The sequence below is a fragment of the Equus asinus genome, chromosome 16 (assembly GCF_041296235.1).
Source record: "Equus asinus isolate D_3611 breed Donkey chromosome 16, EquAss-T2T_v2, whole genome shotgun sequence".
Classification (NCBI taxonomy): Eukaryota; Metazoa; Chordata; class Mammalia; order Perissodactyla; family Equidae; genus Equus; species Equus asinus.
This window is the reverse complement of record NC_091805.1, coordinates 22,248,768-22,271,759: the sequence shown is the minus strand read 5'-3', so window position 1 is coordinate 22,271,759 and position 22,992 is coordinate 22,248,768. Positions and strand designations below refer to the sequence as shown.

The 22,992-nt window shown below is 37.6% G+C and overlaps 1 protein-coding gene across 2 annotated transcripts in view; it reads right to left on the bottom strand.

The window, feature by feature from the left end:
- Window positions 1–10,407: 10,407 nt before the first annotated feature.
- CLCA2 (chloride channel accessory 2) overlaps window positions 10,408–22,992 on the bottom strand; it is a 36,744-nt gene continuing 24,159 nt past the window's right edge. Inside the window, exons 12-14 of one of the 2 annotated variants that reach the window (XM_014831119.3) lie at window positions 22,047–22,217; window positions 18,453–18,686; window positions 10,408–10,980 (exon numbers count right to left, since the gene is read on the bottom strand). In XM_014831119.3, the coding sequence (XP_014686605.3) occupies window positions 10,538–10,980; window positions 18,453–18,686; window positions 22,047–22,217 (848 nt within the window). In that variant the 3' untranslated portion in view covers window positions 10,408–10,537. The remainder of the gene's footprint in view (window positions 10,981–18,452; window positions 18,687–22,046; window positions 22,218–22,992) is intronic. The other variant, XM_014831120.3, reaches the window with a different exon arrangement.

Below are 22,992 nucleotides of genomic sequence, written 5' to 3'. Positions count from 1 at the left end.
GGGTGGGGTTGAACCTTAAACTTTTTCTTTCCAGAACTGGCAGTTGCTGAAATCTCTGTTCTGCTCTTTTAGCCTCCAAGCTTTTGTTTTCTATTAGATTCCTTTGCAGCTTAAGACTCACCCCAAAATTGAAAGGATGAAGATACTTTGTGGTTCTTTCTAGGGTTTTCTTTCTCAATTTCCAACTGCTTTGGCACCTCCAAACTCTTACTTCCGGCTTGTCAATCCAGTAAGACTGCTGCTTTCTGCCTGGGTTCTCTTGGGATGTCCTGAGCAAACTGGGAATGCCTTCCAGGGGAAAAGCTGGCTCAATGTGGATCTCACCTAGATTGCTTCCTTTCTTTTAAGGGTCACATCTCCTCCAGTTTCTACCTGCTTTGTCAGTGTCCAATGCCTTCAAAGAGTTTTGTTTTAATTTTTTTCCAGAGTTACAATTGTTGTCAGCGAGAGAATTAGTTTGATATTAACAACTCTGCCATTAGTGCAATTGGATCTGTCACATTAAGTTTTAAAGAAATAATATATCTAGGGGTCAACCCTTCTAAGAATAATTACGTTATAGCAGAAGGCAAAGCCTAAGCAAATAAAATGAATTTTGGGTAGACTTTCTAGTACTAACATGCAAGTGCAAAGGCACTTTTGCGGCAGTCAACAGTGCACGCATAAATAGCAACTTGCTCAGTGCATAGGCTGTATCAACTCGTGCCCTCAAAATCTCCTATCTCTTGCTTCTCTCTCTCATTCAGACTTAACCTTCTTTTACTATCCATAAGAGAATAAGGCAAAAAACGGAGGGGATATTCTCCTTAATTTCCAGAACAAATTTCTGTTTACTGCATAACAACCACCATTCTGGCATTTGAAGATAATAATAATACCTGCATATATCACCTTCATTCCCTAGCCTTCTCTCCCCTCTCCCAGGTAACTGAGCATCTGACTAACATTTGTCCTCCTCTTGCAGTCTTGGATCAAATCTTCAATGATGTCATTATTTGTGTGATATTCCACCAGTGACCAATGCCTCACAGTTCCTTGTTCTCTTTGGCCCAACTCTTGTCTGTTTCTATTCTTTACCATTTGTTCAGGATCAATGTCAGCTCCTTTACAGTGGCCCTGTTGTATTGATGCTTGCTGGGATCTCTAAATCAATATCTTCCCACATTTATATCTTTCTTGTTGTCTGCTGCTTCACTCTCTCACAACCACTGAACATTGTTTCCTCTATCCATTTGATGAGATTGCCCTTTCTACCCTGCTATAATATATTTCATTTTGTCACTTTAACATCCTTAATCTGTCTCAGTTTTGCCTCTTCTAATTCACTAATTTCTGGACTTAACTCCATTTGTTTGTTCTTGCACCCACAAGATGGAAAAAATACAACACCACAGTGACATAAAGCTAGACTTGTTCTCCTGATAATGGATCTTGAAAGAGTTAAATATTTCTAGGCATAATCCCCAGCATCTTCCACATCTTAAATAGACAGGAGTGAAGGGACAGTAACGAACCTGGCTCTCCTCCTATATGGCTCTGCCATTCACCAGCACAGTGCTTTGAATTACTCCTTTAACTTCCATTTTTCTGTCTGTAAAATGAGGAAAATATTTGAGGAATTAAAATTCACTACACTCCATCTCAGTATTTTACCATCCCATTGAAGCTACAGAGAGACAAATCCCAGGCTAGCGTGTGTAATGTCAATAGACGGAGAAAGGACTGACTGCCAAGTAGGGACCTGAAGCTCCTACCTGTGAAAATTTAGGCGCCACGAGACAGAGTAAAACAGACCAGGTCTGGGATGTAGTGTGAACTGCAAGGAGGCAGCCTAGGCAGAGAGATTTGCTGATTGGTTTCCTCCCCAGCACTGTTCTAAGTCTCTTACTCAAGAATTCACGTTTTCTGCCTCCTTTTTTCTTGTCCCAGTTCTCTACAATTCCCTCCCACCCCCCAAAACTTAATCTAATTTTCATTTTTAATTGGTCCTGGTTATAAAACAGATCTGTTCCATATTATTGTTTGTATTTATCCAATAATGTTTTAAGTTCTTTAATACACAAAGCAAATGGTGTTATGGCTCAATAATCTTTTTAAAAAATAGGAAAAGTAAGGTTAGATGAAAGATTTTTATTTCCTTGTGACCTCCGGTTCCCTCTCTCTATTCATCCCCACCCTGGGTAGGTAAATAGCCCTTGATGGGGAAAGGATTCTTAGAGTCTTATTTAAACAAAAAAGGCATAATCAGTTAGTCATTTCCAAAGGTCAGTCTCTCCCATGTGACCTGTTCTGTGGTTGAAAATGAATAAAACTATTCCTCAAGCTTTATAAGAGCTATAACCATTTCCATTGAATAACACCCAAGGCAATAATTTGGAAAGCTGATGCAATGAGAGCAGAAACTTATAAACAATAAATTCAATAGAGTGCTGCTACAAAACGGTTGTCAGGGGACAAGGATAACACCCACATTTTTTTTAATTGCAGTAACGTTGGTTTATAACATAGAAATTTCAGGTGTACATCATCATGTGTCGATTCCTGTGTAGGTTCACCACCCAAAGATTAATTACAATCCATCACCACACACATCTGTGTAGGCATCCCTCTGGCCCGCCTCCCTCCCCATGTCCCCTCTGGTAACCACCAATCTAATCTCTGTCTCTAGGTGATTGCTCATTATTGTTTTTATCTTCTACTTATGAGTGAGATCATACGGTATTTGACTTTCTCCCTCTGACTTATTTCGCTTAGCATAATACCCTCAAGGTCTATCCACGTTGTCACAAATGGCCAGATTTCACTGTTTCTTATGGCTGAGTAGTATCCTACTGTGTATATTTACCGCATCTTCTTTACCTAGTCGTTCCTTGATGGGCACCTAGGTTGCTTCCAAGACTTTGCTATTGTGAGTAATGCTACAATGAACGTAGGGGTGCATGTATCTTCACACATTCGTGTTTTCATGTTCTTTGGATAAATACCCAGCAGTGGGATAGCTGGATCATATGGTAGTTCTATTCTTAATTTTTTGAGGAATCTCTATACTGTTGTCCATAGTGGCTGCTCCAGTTTGCACTCCCACCAACAGTGTATGAGAGTCCCCTTCTCTCCACATCCTCTCCAACACTTGTTGTTTCCTGTCTTGTTAATTATAGCCATTCTGACTGGAATGAGGTGATATCTCGTAGTTTTGATTTGCATTTCTGTGATAGTAAATGATGGTGAACATCCTTTCATGTGCCTTTTGGCCATCTGTATATCTTCTTTGGAGAAGTATCTGTTCAGATCTTTTGCCCATTTTTCAATTGGGTTGTTAGTTTTTTTGTTCTTGAGATGTATGAGTTTTTTATATATTTTGGATATAAACCCCTCATCAGACGTATGGTTTGCAAATATCTTCTTCCAATTGTTAGGTTGTCTTTTCATTTTGTTGATGGTTTCCTTTGCTGTGCAGAAGCTTTTTAGTTTGATGTAGTTGCATTTGTTTATTCTTTCTATTATTTCCCTTGCCCAGTCAGACATGGGACTTGAAAATATGCTGCTAAAACTGATGTCAAAGAGTGTACTGCCTATGTTTTCTTCTGGAAGTTTCATGGTTTCAGGTATTACATTCAAGACTTTAATCCATTTTGAATTAATTTTTGTGTATTGTGTAAGATAATGGTCTACTTTCATTCTTTTGCATGTCACTTTCCAGTTTTCCCAACACTATTTATTGAAGAGACTTTCCTTTCTCCTTTGTGTGTTCCTGGCTCCCTTGTTGAAAATTATCTGTCTATATATGTATGGGTTTATTTCTGGGCTCTCAGGTCTGTTCCATTAATCTGTGTGTCTGTTTTTGTGCCAGTACCATGCTGTTTTGTTTACTACAGCTTTGTAGTATATTTTAAAATCAGGAAGTGTGATACTTCCAGCTTTGTTCTTTTTTCTCAGGAATCTTTTGGCTATTCAGGGTCTTTTGTTGTTCCATATAAATTTTGGGAATCTTTGTTCTATTTCTGTGAAAAATGTTGTTGGAACTTTGAGAGGGATTGTGTTGGATCTATAGATTGTGTTAGGAAGTATAGACATTTTAACTATGTTTATTCTTCCAATCCAAGAGCACGGCATATCTTTCCATTTCTTTGTGTCTTCTTAGATTTCTTTCAACAGTTTTATAGTTTTCGTTGTGCAGATCTTTCACTTCTTTGGTTAAGTTTATTCCTAGGTATTTTATTCTTCTTATGCAATTGTAAAAGGGATTGTATTCTTAATTTCTCTTTCTGCTACTTCATTGTTAGTGTATGGAAACGCAACTGATTTTTGTGTGTTGATTTTGTATCCAGAGACTTGACTGTATTCATTTATTGTTTCTAGAAGTTTTTTAGTGGATTCTTTGGGGGTTTCTATATATAAAATCATGTTATCTGCAAAGAGTGACAGTTTCATTTCTTCTTTTCCAATATGGATCCCTTTTATTTCTTTTTCTTCCCTGATTGCTCTGGCTAGGACTTCCAACTATGTTAAATAAGAATGGTGAAAGTGGGCATCCTTGTCTGGTTCCTGTTCTAAGAGGGATAGCTTTCAGTTTTTCTCCATTGAGAATGATATTTGCTCTGGGTTTGTCATATATGGCCTTTATTGTGTTGAGGTATTTTCCTTCTATACCCATTTTATTTAGAGTTTTTATCATAAATGGATGCTGTATCTTGTCAAATGCTTTCTCTGCATCTATTGAGATGATCGTGTGATTTTTATTCTTCATTTTGTTAATGTAGTGTATCGCGTTGATAGATTTGCAGATGTTGAACCATCCTTGCACCCCTGGAATGAAACCCACTTGATCATGATGTATGATCTTTTTGATGTATTGGTGTATTCGATTTGCTAGTATTTTGTTGAGGATTTTTGCATCGATGTTCATCAGTGATATTGGCCTGTAATTTTCTTTTTTAGTGTTGTCCTTGTCTGGTTTTGGTATCAGGATAATGTTGGCTTCGTAGAATGAGTTAGGAAGCCTCCTCTCCTCTTCAATTTTTGGAAGCGTTTGAGAAGGACAGGTATTAAGGCTTCTTTGAATGTTTGGTAGATTTCACCAGGGAAGCCACCTGGTCCTGGACTTTTATTTTTTGGGAGGTTTTTGATTGCTGTTTCAATCTCCTTACTGGTGATTGGTCTATTCAAATTCTCTACTTCTTCTTGGTTCAGTTTTGGAAAGTTGTATGTTTCTAAGAATTTATCCATTTCTTCTAGATTGTCCAATTTGTTGGCATATACCTTTTCATAGTATTCTCTTACTATTTTTTTTGTATTTCTGAGATGTCCGTTGTAATTTTTGCTCTTTCATTTCTGATTTTACTTATTTGAGCCTTCTCTCTTTTTTTCTTGTTGAGTCTAGCTAAGGGTTTGTCAATTTTGTTTATCTTTTCAAAGAATCAGCTGTTGGTTTCATTAATTTTCTCTATTGTTTTTTTAGTCTCTATTTCATTTATTTCTGCTCTGATTTTTATTATTTCCTTCCTTCTGCTGATTTTGGGCTTTGTTTATTGTTCTTTTTCCAGTACCTTTAGATGTGCTTTTAGATTGTTTATTTGGGATTTTTCTTCTTTGTTGAGGTAGCCTGAATTGCTATAAAACTTCCCTCTTAGAACCGCTTTTGCTGTATCCCATAGATTTTAGCATGTTGTGTTTTCATTTTCATTTGTCTCCAGGAATTTTTTGATTTCTTCATTGACCCAGTAGTTGTTCAGTAGCATTTTGTTTAATCTCCACATTTTTGTGTCTTTTCTGCTTTTCTTCTTGTAGTTGATTTCTAGTTTCATACCTTTGTCGTCAGAAAAGATGCATGATATTATTTTGATCTTCTTAAATTTTTTGAGACTTGTTTTGTGGCCTAATATGTTATGAATCCTGGAGAATGTTCCATGTGCATTTGAAAAATGTGTATTCTGTGGTTTTTGAATGGAATGTTCTATATATATCTACTAAGTCCACCTGGTCTAATGTGTCCTTTAAGGCCAGTGTTTCCTTATTGATCTTCTGTTTGCATGATCTATCCATTGGTGTAAGTGGAGTGTTAGAGTCCCCTACTATTCTTGTGTTATTGTCTATTTCTCCTTTTATGACTGTTAATAATTGCTTTATATATTTAGGTGCTCCTATGTTGGGTGCATAGATATTTACCAGTGTTATATTCTCTTGTTGGATTGTTCCCTTTATCATTATGTAGTGCCCATCTTTGTCTCTTGTTACAGTTTTGTTTTAAAGTCTATTGTGTCTAATATAAGTATCTCTACCCCCACTTTCTTTTCTTTGCCATTTTCACTGAATATCTTTTTCCATCCTTTCACTTTCAGTTTGTGAGTGTCTTTAGGTGTGAAGTGTGTCTCTTGTATGCAGCATATACATGGGTCTTGTTTTTTTATCCAATTAGCCACCCTATGCCTTTTGATTGGAGCATTTAGTCTGTTGACATTTAAAGTAGTTATTGATAAATAAGTATTTATTGCCATTTTGTCACTTTTTTCCTGGGTGATTTAGTAGTTCTTCTCTGTTCCTTTCTTTTTCTCTTGCTCTCTTCCCTTGTGGTTTGATGGCTTTCTTTAGTAATATGTTTGGTTTCTTTTGTCTTACTTATTTGCTTACTTATTATAGGTTTCTGATTTGTGATTATCATGAGGATCCTATAAAATATTCTATGTATATAACAGTTTATATTGAGTTGATAGACTCTTTAGCTTGACCTCTTTCTAAAAGCTCTACTTTCTCACTCCCCTCCTCCCAAATTTTATGTTTTTGAAATCATATATAATCTCTTGTTTAGTGTGTGTCAATCCATTACCCTCTTATCATCAGAATAGGTAATTTTAGTACATTTGTCTTTTAACCTTTGTATTATTTTCACAGGTAGTTGATCTTCTACCTTTACTTTTACCTATACTTTTACCTTAACCGGTGATTTTATTGCCTGGTGCGGTGTTTTTTTGATAATTTTTTTATCCCTATTTGTGGTCATCAATTTCCCACTTAAATAAGTCCCTTCAACATTTCTTGTAGAACTTGTTTCTTGGTGATAAACTCCTTTAATTTTTGCTTGTCTGTGAAGCTCTTTATCTCTCCTTCCATTCTGAATGATAAACTTGATGGATAGAGTATTCTTGGCTGTAGGTTTTTTCCTTTTAGCACTTTAAATACGTCATGCCATTCTCTTCTCCTCTGGAGGGTTTCAGCTGCAAAGTCTGCTGATAGCCTTATGGGCTTTCCTTTGTATGTCACTTGTTACCTTTCTCTTACTGCTTTTAGGATTCTCTCTTAATCTTTAATTTTGGGCATTTTAATTATAATATGTCTTGGTGTGGGTCTCTTTGGGTTTATCTTGTTTGGAGCTCTCTGTGCTTCCTGTACTTGGATGTCTCTTTCCTTTCTTAGGTTAGGAAAATTTTCATCTATTATTTCTTCAAATAAATTTTCTACCCCTTTGTCTCTCTCTTCTCCTTCTGGAACACCTGTAATATGAATGTTAGCATGCTTGATATTGTCCCAGATTTCCCTCAGACTGTTCTCATTCTGTCTAATTCTTTTTTCTTTTATCTGTTCAGCTTGGGTGATTTCCTCTAGTCTTTCATCTAGCTCACTGATCCATTCTTCTGTATCCTCTACTCTGCTATTGAGTCCCTCTACTGAATTTTTCATTTCCAGTATTGTATTCTTCATTTCTGATTGGTTCTTTTTTATATTTTTCCAGTTCTTTGCTAATGAGTTCCCTGTGTACATCCATTCTTCTCCCAATATCTGTGACCATCCGTATGAGATTTTGTTTGAACTCTTTTTTGGGTAGGTTGCTTATTTCTGTTTCACTTAGTCCTTTTCCTGGGGTTTTGTCCTCTTCCCTTGCTTGGAATGTATTCCTTTGTCTCCTCATTGTGTCTCTTTCTCTGTGCTTATTTCTATGTATTAAGTGAGTCGGCTATGTCTCCTGATCTTGGAGAAGTGGGCTTATGTAAGAGATGCCTTATGAGGCCCAGAAGTGTGCTTCCCTCTTGTCACCAGTCCAAATGATCCAGGAGTGACCCCTTTGTGGACTACTTGCTGTGGCAGGGTTGCTCTTACTTCAGGTACCCAGGAAGTCTAGTCTTTCCTTCCCTGGCCAGCTGTTTGTAAATCCAGTTTGGAGAGGTTCAGCTTCACCGTTGGCTACAGAGTCTGACAGCACACTCCTGTTGCAGTTTTCCTCTTAATTGGGTAGGTACCCAGTGTAGCTGTTTTCTAGGCTCAGGGGCTTACAGTTGCTATAGGCCTCAGGCCTACAAGGCTGTTGTCAGTTCTCTGAGGAGTGCAGCTGAGTGGGGCTGGCCTTAGGCAAGAGAACACTCAATTGTTTCAGGCTTTGGAAGGTAAGGCTGATCCTCTTTATGGCTATTTGTGAAGCATAGGTCTTCTGCTGCTGATAAGCCTCACCTTCCACACACACCAGCAACACAGTCCTGGTCTATGCACACTTCCCAACCCCCTGGAGCGTACCCCGATGCCCCACTGCAGAGGCCCTCACCTCTCCACCAATGCCTCCCACAGTTCACCTGGTCCTCACATAGGCCCTGCCCTAAAGAGGTGGATACACTCGCCTGCCAGTAGAGGATCAAGACACCCAGTCAATGTAGGCCAACAAGTAGCCTGAGGGCTTGCTGTTGGGCAGGGATGGTCTCTAGGGCAGGCTGCCTGCCCTGGCTGAATTGGATTAAATCTGTGCTCTAGTGGGTGTGGCTGGCCCCTGGGCTAACAGGCCAAGGGAAGAACCTTAATGGCATCCACTGGGGCCAGTGTCAGCATGCCTGGACCAGGTCAGAACAATGGCCCCCACCAATGTCTCAGTCTCCAGAGTGGTCCTTCCTCTCACTGAGATGTCCCCAGAGCCCACCAGGTGAGTCTCTTTTCATCAAAGGACTGTTAGTTTTCTCTCTGGTGATTTCAGGTTGCTGAGACTGGTGAGTTTGTCTGTGGGCCCTTTAAGACACTGGTCTTTTCAGCTTTCTTCCGATAGCTTTTCTAGAGGTATCCCTGCTACAGTTAATAGCCAGCAATGCCAGATAATAAGACCCTCGTCTCAGTTGTGCTGAGTCTGAAGGATGCTTATAGCAGTATTGACCCTCACTCCAGAACTCATTCCTCCAGGGAGGGCTGGTCTACCTTAGGGTGGCTCCTGCCTGGCCAGCTGAAAAACTCCCCAGCTCCTGAAGGTGGCTTTTTTTTTCCTCTCCAGCAGGAATTTCTGCCTCTTCTGCCTTAGTCAGGACTGTCCCTTGTTTTGGGGGTTCTTTTTATCCAGTTTTCAGTTTTCCATCCAGGGTAATTTTTCCAGTAATAGTTGTAACTTGGTTGTGCTCATGGGAGGAGATGAGTTCAGAGTCTGCTTACGCCACCATCCTGATGAGATCTCTAGGATTTCTATATACAAAATCACATCATCTGCAAATAGTGACAGTTTCACTTCTTCCTTTCCAATTTGGATCCCTTTTATTTCTTTTTCTTGCCTGATTGCTCTGGCTAGGACTTCCAATACTATGCTAAATAAGAGTGGTGAAAGTCAGCATCTTTGTCTGGTTCCTTTTCTTAGGGGGATAGCTTTCACCTTTCTCCCTTGATAATGATTATTAGTTGTGGGTTTATCATATATGGCCTTTATGATGTTGAGGTACTTTCCTTCTATACCCATTTTATTTGGAGTTTTTATCATAAGTGGATGCTTATCTTGTCAAATGCTTTTTCTGCATCTATTGATATGGTCATGTGATTTTTATTCTTCATTTCGTTAATGTGGTGTATCACATTGATTGATTTTCAGATGTTGAACCATCCTTGCATCCCTGGAATAAATCCCACTTGATCATGGTATATGATCTTTCTAATGTATTGCATTCAATTTGCTAGTAATACCCACATTTTAAGGTTAACTTTTACAATGCATAAAGGCATCTTTGAGCATTAGTGGTAGAATTTGATCAGTGGTATAGTTAACCAAATGGCAGGAGGTAAAGAACTTTACAATAGGAGCTTCAGATATAAAATTCAGCTTGATCTTTAGTCATAACCAAGCAACCTGTTCTGAACAGATAAGGGGAAATTAAAAATTAAAGTAACTAAACAACTGCATCATACAGACAGTTGTACGAAATAATTCAGATGGAACTTCCTTTTCTCTACTTGGGGCTATTTTTCCTGTTCAGTAAAACAAGCTTTTCTTGACTCTTTGATTCAACTTTGCCCTTGCCTTTAAAGACATTACCTTGGGGAATAATTTTCATTATTTTGTCCGTAGCCAAACTTAAGTGTTTTCTAATTTCTCCCCAAAAATGAATGTTCTTAAAGACGTTTTTGTCTATTTACCATGTAAAAATATGATCTGTAGTATACAAAAACTGAAAGCATTTTCAATAGTTTTGAGGTTAATTTGACTTTATTGGTATGTTTTTATAAAGTACAAAGGCCATGGGTCTTATATCTAAGAAGGAAAGAACTCTGTTCATAATAATGTGTTCCATTTATTCAAATTACTTTTTGTTCATAATAATTTCATTCCATTCTCTTTGTTGTCTGCTGTCTTTTTCTTGTTTAAAATACAATGTGTTACAACTATAGTGAGGCAAATAATTCCTATCAAACCCATTGCTGTCAAAATTCCTTTCAATATAAGACGATCTCTAGCAAGTACAGGAGCAGAATTTGGGGGAATAAACAGAGATGCCTGGGCAATGTTAGATACAGCAGATTTTAAGGAGTTCCTATCTATTGCTCGTATTGCCACATAAATTCTGTGGTTTTCTTGTGCCTCTCCCTCAGGCTGATATTTAGGTCCCTTTGTGAAAAGCTTTGGTGAGAATGTAAATATCTCCTTGGTGCCAGCTTGCTGAGGAGTTAGCTTTGATGTATTCACTAAAATGGCATTGTTAAAGTCATCTTGAATATTCTGTAGACTTTTACTCATTCTTATTTCATAGCTGTTAGCTGAAATTAAAAAATATAAATGGGTGGGTTAAGTCACTTTGAGTAAGTATTCTAGTTTATTAGAAATGACTAATGAGAATAGCAACAAAAAAGTCCAAATACCTAGGAATAAGCATAACAAGAAATACACTTATGAACAAAACTTTAGAACACTACATAGGAACTCATTAAAAACTGGAACAAGAAGAAGGACATTATATTTTTGGGATAGCAAGATTTAACATAATAAAGATGTTATTTTTCCTTAAGTTATTTCATGTGATTCTATTCAAAGTGTCTCTAGCTTCTATTTTAACAAGCTTATTGTAAAGTTTAAATGGAAAATAAATAATCAAGATTGGCCACAGAAAGTCTAAAAAATAGCAATGTGGAAGGCCTAACCCTATCAGATATAAAAACACTGTAACGCTTCAATAACAAGAAAAAAAGTTAAGTAATATTTCATGAATAAATTTATTCTAAAAATAGGCCAAAATACATTCCAGGACTTAGCATATGATAGAGGTAAAATTCAACTTAATGGCAGAAAATACAAATGTCTTAATAAATGGTATTGTGAAAGTTGGGTAAAAAGCTGGAAAAAAATAAAATTGGACCTGTACCACAAACCTTTTTTTCAGGATAAACTCAAAAGTGGTCAAAAAGTTTGATGTAAAAAAATAAAAATATTAAGTATTTAGTAGGAAACGATAGATGAATTCCAGTATAATCTTGAAATGGGTAAAGCCCTTCTGTAAGACTCAAAATTCAGAAGCCATAAACAAAAAATTGACAAATAGAATACATAAAATGAAAAACTTCTACATGAGAAAAAACTTCCCAAACAAAATACAAACATAAATGTTAGGTGACAAAAATATTTGTAAACTTAAGTCAAAGGTAAGTTTATTGCTGGTAAATGGCTGAGTGCCTTCTATTGGACTAATTCTCCAGCAGATAATAGGTATAAACTCTAAAGAAAGCAAAAAAAAAAAAAAACCCTACAAAAAAAAAAAAAAAAAAAAACCACTGAAGCCCTGGATTCAGATAAAAAAAACAGGCAGAAACCAGAGCAGATCCAATCCTTAGAAGAAGGGAACCAGACCAAGAATGATTCGTGTTTTTACACGTGCATTCCCCTGAAGACACTTCTCACTCCAATACAGATAGCTGGAACAGGAAACTACTATCTTCTTGGTCTGAGAAGCCAGCAGACCGAATGTAGGATTGCCAGAGTGGCTGAAAATTGAGGGAGCCAGAGAGAGATTGGCTCAAAATCCATGTATTAACTTATCTCAAATCTGAAAGACCTCTGAATTGAGCATGTGTGGGTGAAAGATCAAGAAATCAAAGGAAAAAGACAAAAAAAGCTAGAAAGCTGAAGAACTGAGCAGAGTTGTATGCTAATGCTCACCACAGGGAAGATAGAGAATTTGGAGTGTGAGTCTTGCCACCTTAGAGGAGTTTGATATGTACCTTGAGATGTCCATTAAAACAGTAGAAAAGCAATGCTTTAGAAATAAAGATTGTGTTCCAGAATTAAGGGATATGCCCTGGGATTAGGAGCAAAACTGAAATAGACAATCCCTAGTCAAAAGTAAAACCAAGCCTCCTCAAATTCAAGGTGATTCAAGATATCCACTAGAAAAATTTGAAAACTCTCCAGGGGAAAATAACAGATTCTAGTCTTTAATTTACTACCACACATCCAGTATACAATAAAAAATCACTAGACATACAAAGAAACAGGAAATGTTATATATGGTCAAGAAAAATATCAGCAAATAAAAAAAGAGTCACAAATATCTGAGATTTGAAATCAATAGATTATTAAAATAATCATTGGGGAAATGCAAATCAAAACCACAATGATATATCATCTCACACCTAGTAGAATAGCAATTATCAAAAAGACAAGAAACAGCACGTGTTGGTGAGGATGTGGAGAAAAGGGAGCCCTTAGGCACTCTTAGTGGGAATATAAACTGGTACAGCCACTATGGAAAACAGTAGAGAGGTTCCTAAAAAAATTAAAATAGAACTACCATGTGATGCAGCAATTCCAATTCTGGATATTTATAAGAAGGAAACAAAAAACACTAACTCAAAAAGATATCTGCATCTCCATGTTCATTGCAACATTATTTACAATAGCCAAGATATGGGAGCAATCTAAGTGCCTATCAATGGATGAATGAATAAAGAAGTTGCAGTATATATATATACAATGGAATATCATTCAGCCACAAAAAAGAATGAAATCTTGCCTTGTACGACAATATGGATAGAACTTGAGGGCGTTATACTAAGTGAAATAAGTGGGACAGAGAAAGACAAATACCATATGGTCTCACTTATATGTGGAATCTAAAAACAACCAAACAAACAAGCTCACAGATACAGAGAGCAGATTGGTGATTGCCAGAGGCAGTAGGTGGAAGGTGGGGGTGAATGGAGTCAAAAGGTGCAAACTTTCAGTGATAAAATAAATAAGTCACGAGGACGTGATGCACACCATGGTGACCATAGTAAATAATTCTGTGTTGCATATTTGATAGTTGTTGAGAGAGTAGATCTTAAAAGTACTCATCACAAGAAACAAAAACTTTGTAATTATATATGGTGACAAATGCTAACTAGACTTACTGGGGTGATTATTTTGCAATATATACAAATACTGAATCATTATGTTGAATAGTGAAATTAATATAATGTTATATGTCAATTATATCTCAATAAAAAATTCGCTTCATGAAATCCTTATAATACTTTAATAAAGTAAAAATAAAATAATCATGATGAATACGTTAAAGGTCTGCAGGAGAGGTTGGACATAGGGAATGAAGACATGGGAAATTTGAGGAGAGATACAGAAACTAAAAAGGAAGCAAATAGAAATCCTAGAATTGGAAAGAATACAATGAATGAAAAACTTTAATGGAGAAGATTAATAGCAGATTGGACCCAACAGAAGAATCAGTAAAATTAAACATAGATCCACGAAAATCATCCAAACTAAAGCACTCAGAAGAAGAAGATAGAAAAACTGAACCGAATCTCAATGATCTTTGAGATCCACTGACATATCCATTTAGTGTGAGTGTATATAATAAAATAAATATAATTAAGATAATATAATACAAATATTATCCAAGAAGGAAAGAAGAAAGAGAATACAGAAGAAATTTTCTGAAGATATATTAGCTGAAAATATTCCAAATTTGATCAAGAAGAACACTCCAGAGATCTAGGGAGCTCTCCAATTCTAAACAGAATACGTTATCGTGAAAATCACACCAGGACACCTCATGATCAACCAACTGAACACCAAAGATAAAGACAAATAATTTGGAGCAGCTGGAGGAAAAAAGGACACTCTATACTCAGGAAAACAATGGTAAGAATGATAGCTGACTTCTCATCAGAAAAAAATTGGGGCCAGAAGACAATGAAATGACATATTTAAAGTGCTGAAATAAAAACCTGCTGTCCTAGAATTCTACATTTAGTAGAAAATGTCATTTAAAAATTAAAGTGAAATGAACACATTTTTAGATAAACAAACAGAGAATTTGTCACCCAAGACCTGAACTACAAGGCAAATGATGCTAGGGAAAAATCAGATCTGCAGGAAGGAAGAGGACCAGAAATGGTGACTATGAGGTAACTAAAAAGGATCATCTCTTCAAAATGTCTTAGAAAGACAACTGATTGTTTCAAATAGAAGCCATAGCAATGCACTGTGGGGTTTATAACAAATGTGGAAGTAAAATATATGACAGCAAGAGCACAAAGTGTGGAAGAGAGGTACATGGAATTATACTTTTGAAAGATTCTCACATTATATGTGAAGTGCTATAATATTAGTTCAAGGAAGACTGATAAGTTAAGAAAATTGCATGTGATAGGGCCAGTCCTAGTGGCCTAGTGGTTAAGTTCGGTGCACTCTGCTCTCGTGGTCCAGGTTCAGTTCCTGGGCGTGGACCTATGCCGGTCATCTATCAGTCACCATGTGTGACAGCAGCTCAAATACAAAATAGAGGACAACTGGCAACAGATATTAGCTCAGGGTGAATCTTCTTAAGCGAAAAAGAGGAAGAGTGGCAACAGATGTTAGCTCAGGGTGAAACTTCCTAAGCGAAAAAGAGGAAGAGTGGCAACAGATGTTAGCTCAGGGTGAAACTTCCTAAGCATCAAAGAGGAAGAGTGGCAACAGATGTTAGCTCAGGGTGAATCTTCCTCAGGAAAAAAAAAAAAAAAAGCCTGTCATAGAACAGCTAAATTTGGAGTGGATGAGGGTAGGAATTTTATTGTTTTGATTTTCCTTATATTGTTTTGAGTTTTCAAGGTTGTAGTAAACTACAGATAACATAAAACTTACCATCTTAAACATATTCTAAGTGTACATTTCAGTAGTGTTAAGTACATTTGTATTGTGATGCTGTTTTGATTTTCAAACCATGTGAATGTATTGTCAATTCAAAAATAAAATTATCAATAACAAATAATTACTAGATGCAAGAAAGAAAGCCACTTGTGTCACTAACCTACTCTAATAATATCATAATTATTATCTAAAATGGCTAAAAATATATTTAACAATGAACAGAGCAACTTCAAAAAGGGATTTTGTTCTGAGGAATAAAAGCCATAGGACACTCTAAGTTCTAATTAAAAAATAGAAATATTTTGGTGACTATGTTTTGAACAGTTTTCAAATTTATAATAACGTTTTTTAAAGATTTTACTTTTTCCTTTTCTCCCCAAAGCCCCCCAGTACATAGTTGTATATTCTTCATTGTGGGTCCCTCTAGTTGTGGCATGTGGGACGCTGCCTCAGCATGGTTTGATGAGCAATGCCATGTCCGCACCCAGGATTCTAACCAACAAAACACTGGGCTGCCTGCAGCGGAGCGCACGAACTTAACCACTCGGCCAAGGGGCCAGCCCTATAATAATTTTTAATAATGAGACTATTTCTATCCTGAGTAGTAATTAAACTAAAACACTCTTAAAGAAGGCTGTCAAAACAAAATAACCTTCATATTCAAATTTATCAATCAGCCAGTTTCCTCTGAATGAACCCACTTGGAGCTGAGTTGCTTTTTTACTGTGGTTCAGATACAATGGGACAGATACGGCTGAGAAGCTAGGCTGATCGTCTTCTCTACACTGACAGTGGAACACGTCCTTTACTATGGAGAAAGCCCTCCTCAGGGGGCTCTCCCAGAGTCTTCTCCTAGATAATGAAACAAGCAGTATTTCATAAACCTTAGCACTTACAAAGATTTCCCACATACACAGCTCTCCCTCTGTGATGCTGATCATCCCATTTTAAAAGAAAAAAGACTGCGACTCAGAAGGTTAAATGCGATACCCATGGTTAACAATTAGGAAGTCATAGTGCTAGAAATGAACTCATTTCTCGTAATTCTAAATTCCGTGTTTCTACTATGAGCAACTATTAAAAATGATGCAGGACAGCTGCACAACTGCAAAGACTCAAAACTAATTCAGCTCACACATTCGTGGAGGGTCTCCTTCCATTTGCTATAGTTGTTGTCTTCCTCCTTCATGTGAAAAGAGAACCGGGCTGGTTCTGCATGTTGGACCTCTTAGCTATGTATCTCTAGGTTTGGTCTCTAACTCTACTCTCACAGTATATTTCAGCCTTTGAAATTAGCTATAGGGCTAAGGACAAGACACTTAACTTCTCAGGGCCATTCCCTTACATTTAAAACAAGGGGGTCGTACTAGTGCATTTTTAAGAACTTTTCTGGTTCCAAAATATCATAAATATTATTTTGATATTTAGTGAGTACTTAGTATGGACCAGGCACTGTTTCAAGCTCTCTCTGTGCCTTATCTCATTCAGTTCTCTCAACCACTCTCTGAGATGGGTACTCTTACTAACTGCTTCTGCAGATCAGAAACCAGAAGCTTAGAGAAATTAAGTAACTTGCCCAAAGTTACACAGGTAAATGTGGTCTTTCTGATTCCTACACCTCAACACTATGCAATGCAGCTTCTGTTTGTCTCTTTGAACATAGCACTTCTGAGGCAGTGAGGAAAGAGGGAAAATACCAGACAGCAGACACCACTCTTAGCTTTAAATAGAGACAGGAGCGAGTGACTCCTGACTTATGGCTCCTGACTCCAAATGAGAAGCTAGAGAAGTCTCTAGCAATGCAAACCAGGAGCCCAGGAAACTTACTGGGCATACTTACTCTTCCCTCTCTGATTTTATTTGCGTCATATCACTTCTTCTTTATAATATCTTATGAAGTTGGTAGTCTTAGTCCTGTTTTCCATATTAGGAAACTGAGGCCAATACAGTTTAAGCAAACTGCCAAAGATCCAGCTAAACTTAAAGCCAGAGGGAACAGTTTTCTTTCTAATGTCTAAGTAAAGCTGTTTCCACTATACAAGCAACATGTCCATCCCACAGTCTCAATCATTTCGCATCTCCAAACTTTAAATAAGGAGAATTCTTAATTTAGAATGTAAAGTATTTCACTTCCTTTTTCTCTGGCAAGAGTAGATAGATTTTGATAAAAGAATTTGAAGACAAAGCTAGAATATTGACTGTTTTTCAGCAGCACAGAATTGTTTGTAATTGAGCCCTCTTCTGGTGAGAGTAGTGAACAGAGAATTATAAGCCAAAGAAAGATGATCTGAGTTGGAAGCAAGACTGGCAAAGGCTCAAAGTGACCACTATGATTGATTGATACCAACAAGATCAGCTCTCAATAGAAAAGGTTTGTTTCTACAGAAATGTGAATCAGAGGCACCAGAAAATAAACCACGTAATGTGTAGTCAATGATAACCATGTTTTGGTGTTGGCAAAGATGTTGGAAAGGTTATTCTTTGAGAAAAGTTATTCTGTTGAGTTGCTATGAGGATCAAGAAATGATAGAAGACTGAAGCCTGGCATAGGCCTTAGAAAAAGTAAAGAAGGAACTTATCAATGTTCACTCAAGCAAGGGAAAGAAAGCCTGAATCAGGGAACTGGTCCCCGTCTCCCTAGCAAAAATGATTGCCAGAAGTCGGAGAGGAAAATGCACCAAGTTTTACATGACTTGTGGAATTATTCCTCTAAACCTGACTCGTAAATCTTTGAATAAATATTCACTATCCAACCTTCCAACAATTAAGTACTTCCAAGTATTTAGAAGTCCATGCTCTGTAACGCAGAACCTATTTCTGCTGACTAGAGCACTGTTACCTGTGGTATTCATGTTTCCAGTCAAGGTTTCTGTATGATTACTGTCAGTCAGTCCCTAGGGCCTCTCCAATCCTGGGGGAGCTGACGCACTCTCATTCCTGGACTCCAGGATATATGGCCTTATCAGCAACTCAGAGATTTTCATGACAACCCTCTGCAGCTTTGTCAGCTCTAAGCCCTCAAAACTAATTTTACCTGATTAACCCCGATATAGTTATTTGAAATACCACCTTGTAACAAAATAGGTAATGAAACCAACAAACCTACCCTGGCCCTCATCGAAGTCTTCTCCAGGTGCTGTCCAAGATAAAGTCACCTGGTCTTCCACTTTCACAGCTTCCAGGTCAATTATTTTGCATGGTGGAAACACATCAGCGTGGGGGCCAGCTGGAACTCCCAGCACGGAAAAGGAGCCCCCCGAGCTTATTCGGCTAAAGCCCCACTTCTGCTCCTCCTCACTCCTTCCCACTGATGTTCTTGGGGCATTCATCTGAATATTACCTGGGACACCAGAGAAAAGAATAGCAAGATGACAAATTACAATCTCCTCCATAGCTTGTTTTTGACAGATTACTGTGAGACATTTTCAAACCTTTTTTCCTTTACTACGTTTTTAGAAGAACTGAGTTTGTTTATTAAACAATTCATTCATTCATTCTTCCATTCCTTCACTCAGTATTTTGAAGTCATATGCTGTGCCAGTAATCATGGACAAAACAGTAGCCCTCATGGAATTTATAATCATATTAATAAACATAAATATTTACAAATTGTGATAAAGGAGGAGGAATAATGTAAGGATAATGTAAGGAGGGGAAAAGGCAAGGTACTATGAAAGAAAATAACACAGGTACCTATTTAGAGTGGTATCAAGGAAGTAACGTTTAAAGTTTTCCTAGAGGATGTAGGAGTGAGCCAGGTAAACAGTGGTGGTAAGATTATCCCAGCAGTGGGAACTGGTTGTGTAAAAACCCTGAGGTGCGGAAGGGCTTTGCAAATTAGAAAAGCTTAATTAAAGCCTAAAGCCAGGAGGAGAGTAGTTTGAGATGAGACAAGAGAGAGAAGTTCATGTGGGACCTCATGGACCCTTGTAGTAGTTTTAGTGTTTATCTTACACGCTCTGGGGAAGCAGGGCAGTGACCTGATCACGTTTGCTCTCTAAAAGGTCACTCTGGCTGCTCCAGGTGGAGGACAGATTCTAGCACAGCAAGCAATGAGGCCACTGAGACAGCCATTGCAATAGTCCAGGTGAGAGAGGATGGCAGCTCAGGCTGGGGGAGAGCAGGGGAGAGGAGGCAAGAAGTAGGCATTTTGAGATGTATTTTGGAGATGAAATCAGCAAAAGCTGGTGATGGATTTGAATATGGAATGATGAAGGCAAAAAAGTTGGTGGAAAAAAAAAAAGGACATAGCTCCCAGGTTTCTAAAATGAGCAACTTGGAGGAAAAGCAGGCTAAGAGGAAGTAGACTAAAAATGTAAGTTATGAGATTTGTAATTCCTGCAAAATATCTAATTGAAGATGCCAAGGAGCCAGTTAGATATGGAACTTAAGCTCAAAAAAGAGGTTTTAGTTAGATTTAATAATTTTGAACTTATGAATTTGGAAATTAGAGGCATACAGATATTATTAAGTCTATATAAATTAATGAGATTACCTAATAAGAATCTCAACTATAAGAATAAATAACATTTATTGAGTGCCTGGCTTACCACGTGTCAGGCACTTTTCTGTCTTATGTGTACCAGCTATTTAATTTTCCCAGCAGTGCTACAAGAAGCCTACAGTTATTGCCCCTATTTTTCAAGATGATGAAACTGAGCACACAGAAGCTAAGTAACTTGTCAAATTCACACATTTAGTAAATGGAAGAGGTAGGTTTGAAACCAAGACAGTACGGTTCCAGATGGTATTGTGGGAAGGTTAGGATTGAGCTCTGAGATTGCCAATATTCAGTGGCTTGGTAGAAAAGGAGGAGCTGGAAAAAGAGCCTGATAAAAAATTCCAGAGCTTAAGAGGTATTCAGGAGAGCATAGTATCATAGCAGCCAGGAAATGACACAGGAGAAATCAATTGCTGTGTCAGAGACTGCTGGGTTCAGGTAAAAGGAGGACTGAAATGTGTCCTTTGGATTTAACAGCAGAGTGGTCATTGGTGACTAGGGCCAGAGCAATTCCAGTGGAGTGATTTGGGTGGACGTGAGATTGTCGTGAGCAGAGCAGTAAATTGGAGGTCAGAAGCTACAGTCAGCAGATTTAGATTAATTTCAAGGAACCGGACAAGAGGGAATAGAGAGGTGGACAGTAGCTGAAGGGGGACCCACAAAAATTTTGTTTTTAATATGGGAAGTAATAAACAATGCTTGAATGCTATTCAGAGGGCTCAGTAGTGTCAGGACAAGCAAGGGAGAGCTCTCCAGGCCCACGGATGGGCAGGCTGGGTAGGATCCAGAGCAGATCCAGTGGAGACACTGGCCTTTGGGGAGGAGGGAAAGGGAGCAGATGCTGCTGTGTCTGGAGATTTCATGGTGTGAAAATAGAGCCGGTCCCATTTTTCAATGAAGTGTCTGCTCAAGGCCATCACCTGAAAATGAGCTGATGAAGTGAATGTTATGTACCATCGGCATGCCTAGGGAAACCTAACTTTTTCTTTCTATGCTATTCAGGGCCTATATGAAGTACAAAGATAAAAGCACAGTTGAATATTACTTTTCTAATCTCACTGTACTCTAGATGCTGATATTTTCATCCTTTAAACTCATGAGTTTAAAAAGATACTAGACCAGTCAGTAGGCTGCAAGGTCCTTGATGGGAATCAAGTCTTATTCCACCCGCTATCTCAAGTTCCTAGGACTAAGCCTGTCACCTAGCAAGCCTTCAAAAATGTTTGATATATAAATGAAAAAGGCAATATCTATTTAGAAATGAAATATTATATCTAGATACAAAGTCATATCTATGCAATAAAACCATGTTTACTTTGCAAATTGATTTATACTGGTTTTGAAGTAATCCAAATTATTTTAAGTACAAGTAAGAGTAAATTGTGTTCTAGACAACACTAAAAATATTAGAAGATACAAATCCACTGTAGCATCTTATTTTCTACTGAAAAGTACATATGGAACAAACATGTAGAATTATGTTATGGAATAGTCCAAATAATTAGTGATAGCTGCTAAAACACAGAAAATGTCTTCATAAAGATTCTGTAGTTTTGCAAATAAGAATGCTTGGAATTTTCTTTGAGATTATCCTAAAAGACTATAGCATATTTCTGTTTGTCTGTTAGACCGTAATCCACGCTTCCCATCAAGACCTAAAGTAATGATGTTTAAAAAAGAGGTGTGTCTTCTATTTACTCGTCACTTTTATCTTGAAGGAAGACAGAATATCTTCAGGAAGCACTCAAGTTGTCTGTAATATCCAAACTCATATTTTTTCAGGAACTCATTTCCTGTGTGGATTGTTTGGGCTATTTTCTTCCTTCTTTCAACTGCTAACAACTTTTGCCTGTTTCTCTTGCCTAAACCTCTGTAGAAGAAATACAGGAGCTGGAACTGAGAAAACTCAATGAGTCTCTTTGTTAGTAATTCTGATGAAACAGTGACAAGAAAGAGGTCAAAATAATGACTAAAATGAAGGTAGGAGAAATCCATGGGAATTACCTCTTGACTTCCTGTTGTCTACTGCTGTGAATCCTTGAGGATTGAAGAGATAGTCAACAAATTATGCACTGACTTAAGTATAAAGAGTTTTGAAATTCCATCTCTCTCTCTCTCTCTAATACACACACACATACACTCATCAGAGATATATACATTAAATGCTGTCACTCCGATAACAGTGCTAATGATTCTTACCGTTTGCTATGTAACCTGGGACGTACATAGCATGGCTCCCTGGAACAGAATGGGTTAGGGCACTCATGCTGGGAGAGTGACGGACATGCACTTTCAAGCTATATCTACCATTTACAGCAAAGGAGAAAAAATATCTCGAGTAAATTCCATCATTTTTTATAACATCAGCACCTGTATATATAAAAAAACTCAGTGTCAAAATGTCATCACTGTTGATTACTAATGTTTAATTAAATCATTAAAAATAAGATTTAGTCCCCTTATTCTTCCCATTCTAGCATATGCTGTCATGGTCATAACTAATTTGATATTATCAGGTGATTAAAAATCCAATGACTCCATAATTTCTCCCTGTCATTCCGTAACCTCTGAGAAATTATTTTCTAATACTGAAGGAGTTGTAGCTGCTTCAGAGCATTTAATAATGACCTGTAGAGCTCTCCTTCCTATCACTGAAAATAAAACTAGTTTTTCACAGAAACCAAGTACATTCTCAAGCTTGTTTATAGTCACAGGCCCTTTTGAGATAAAAGTTATTCTGTTCCCAGGAAATAAATATATATGTACATATACACATTTCATACATTTCAAGGGGTTTATGTATTCCTTGAAGCCCTAATGAAAAAAACCCACTTTGAAAAAATCTTTAGTAGTTGATAAAATAGGGTGAAATTATTTAATTGCCTCATTAGAGAGCCCATGGAACTGTTATTCTAGATTCAGTGGGGCTGGCTGACTTGGAGTTTGATAAGCATTGGTTCTGTCCAACGTGCCTTGATTCAGGAGGCATTCTGAGAGCTTGACCAGTGCTAGACATGTTTCCTTTTGCATTGATCCTCAGAGAGCAGTTTAGTTTCAAACAAAGTCCATGGCTGAATGGCAGGAAGGCGTAGGCTCCCGGGCAGCAGTGGGAGGTAGGGCTTAGCCCAAGTGCAGATCACATTCA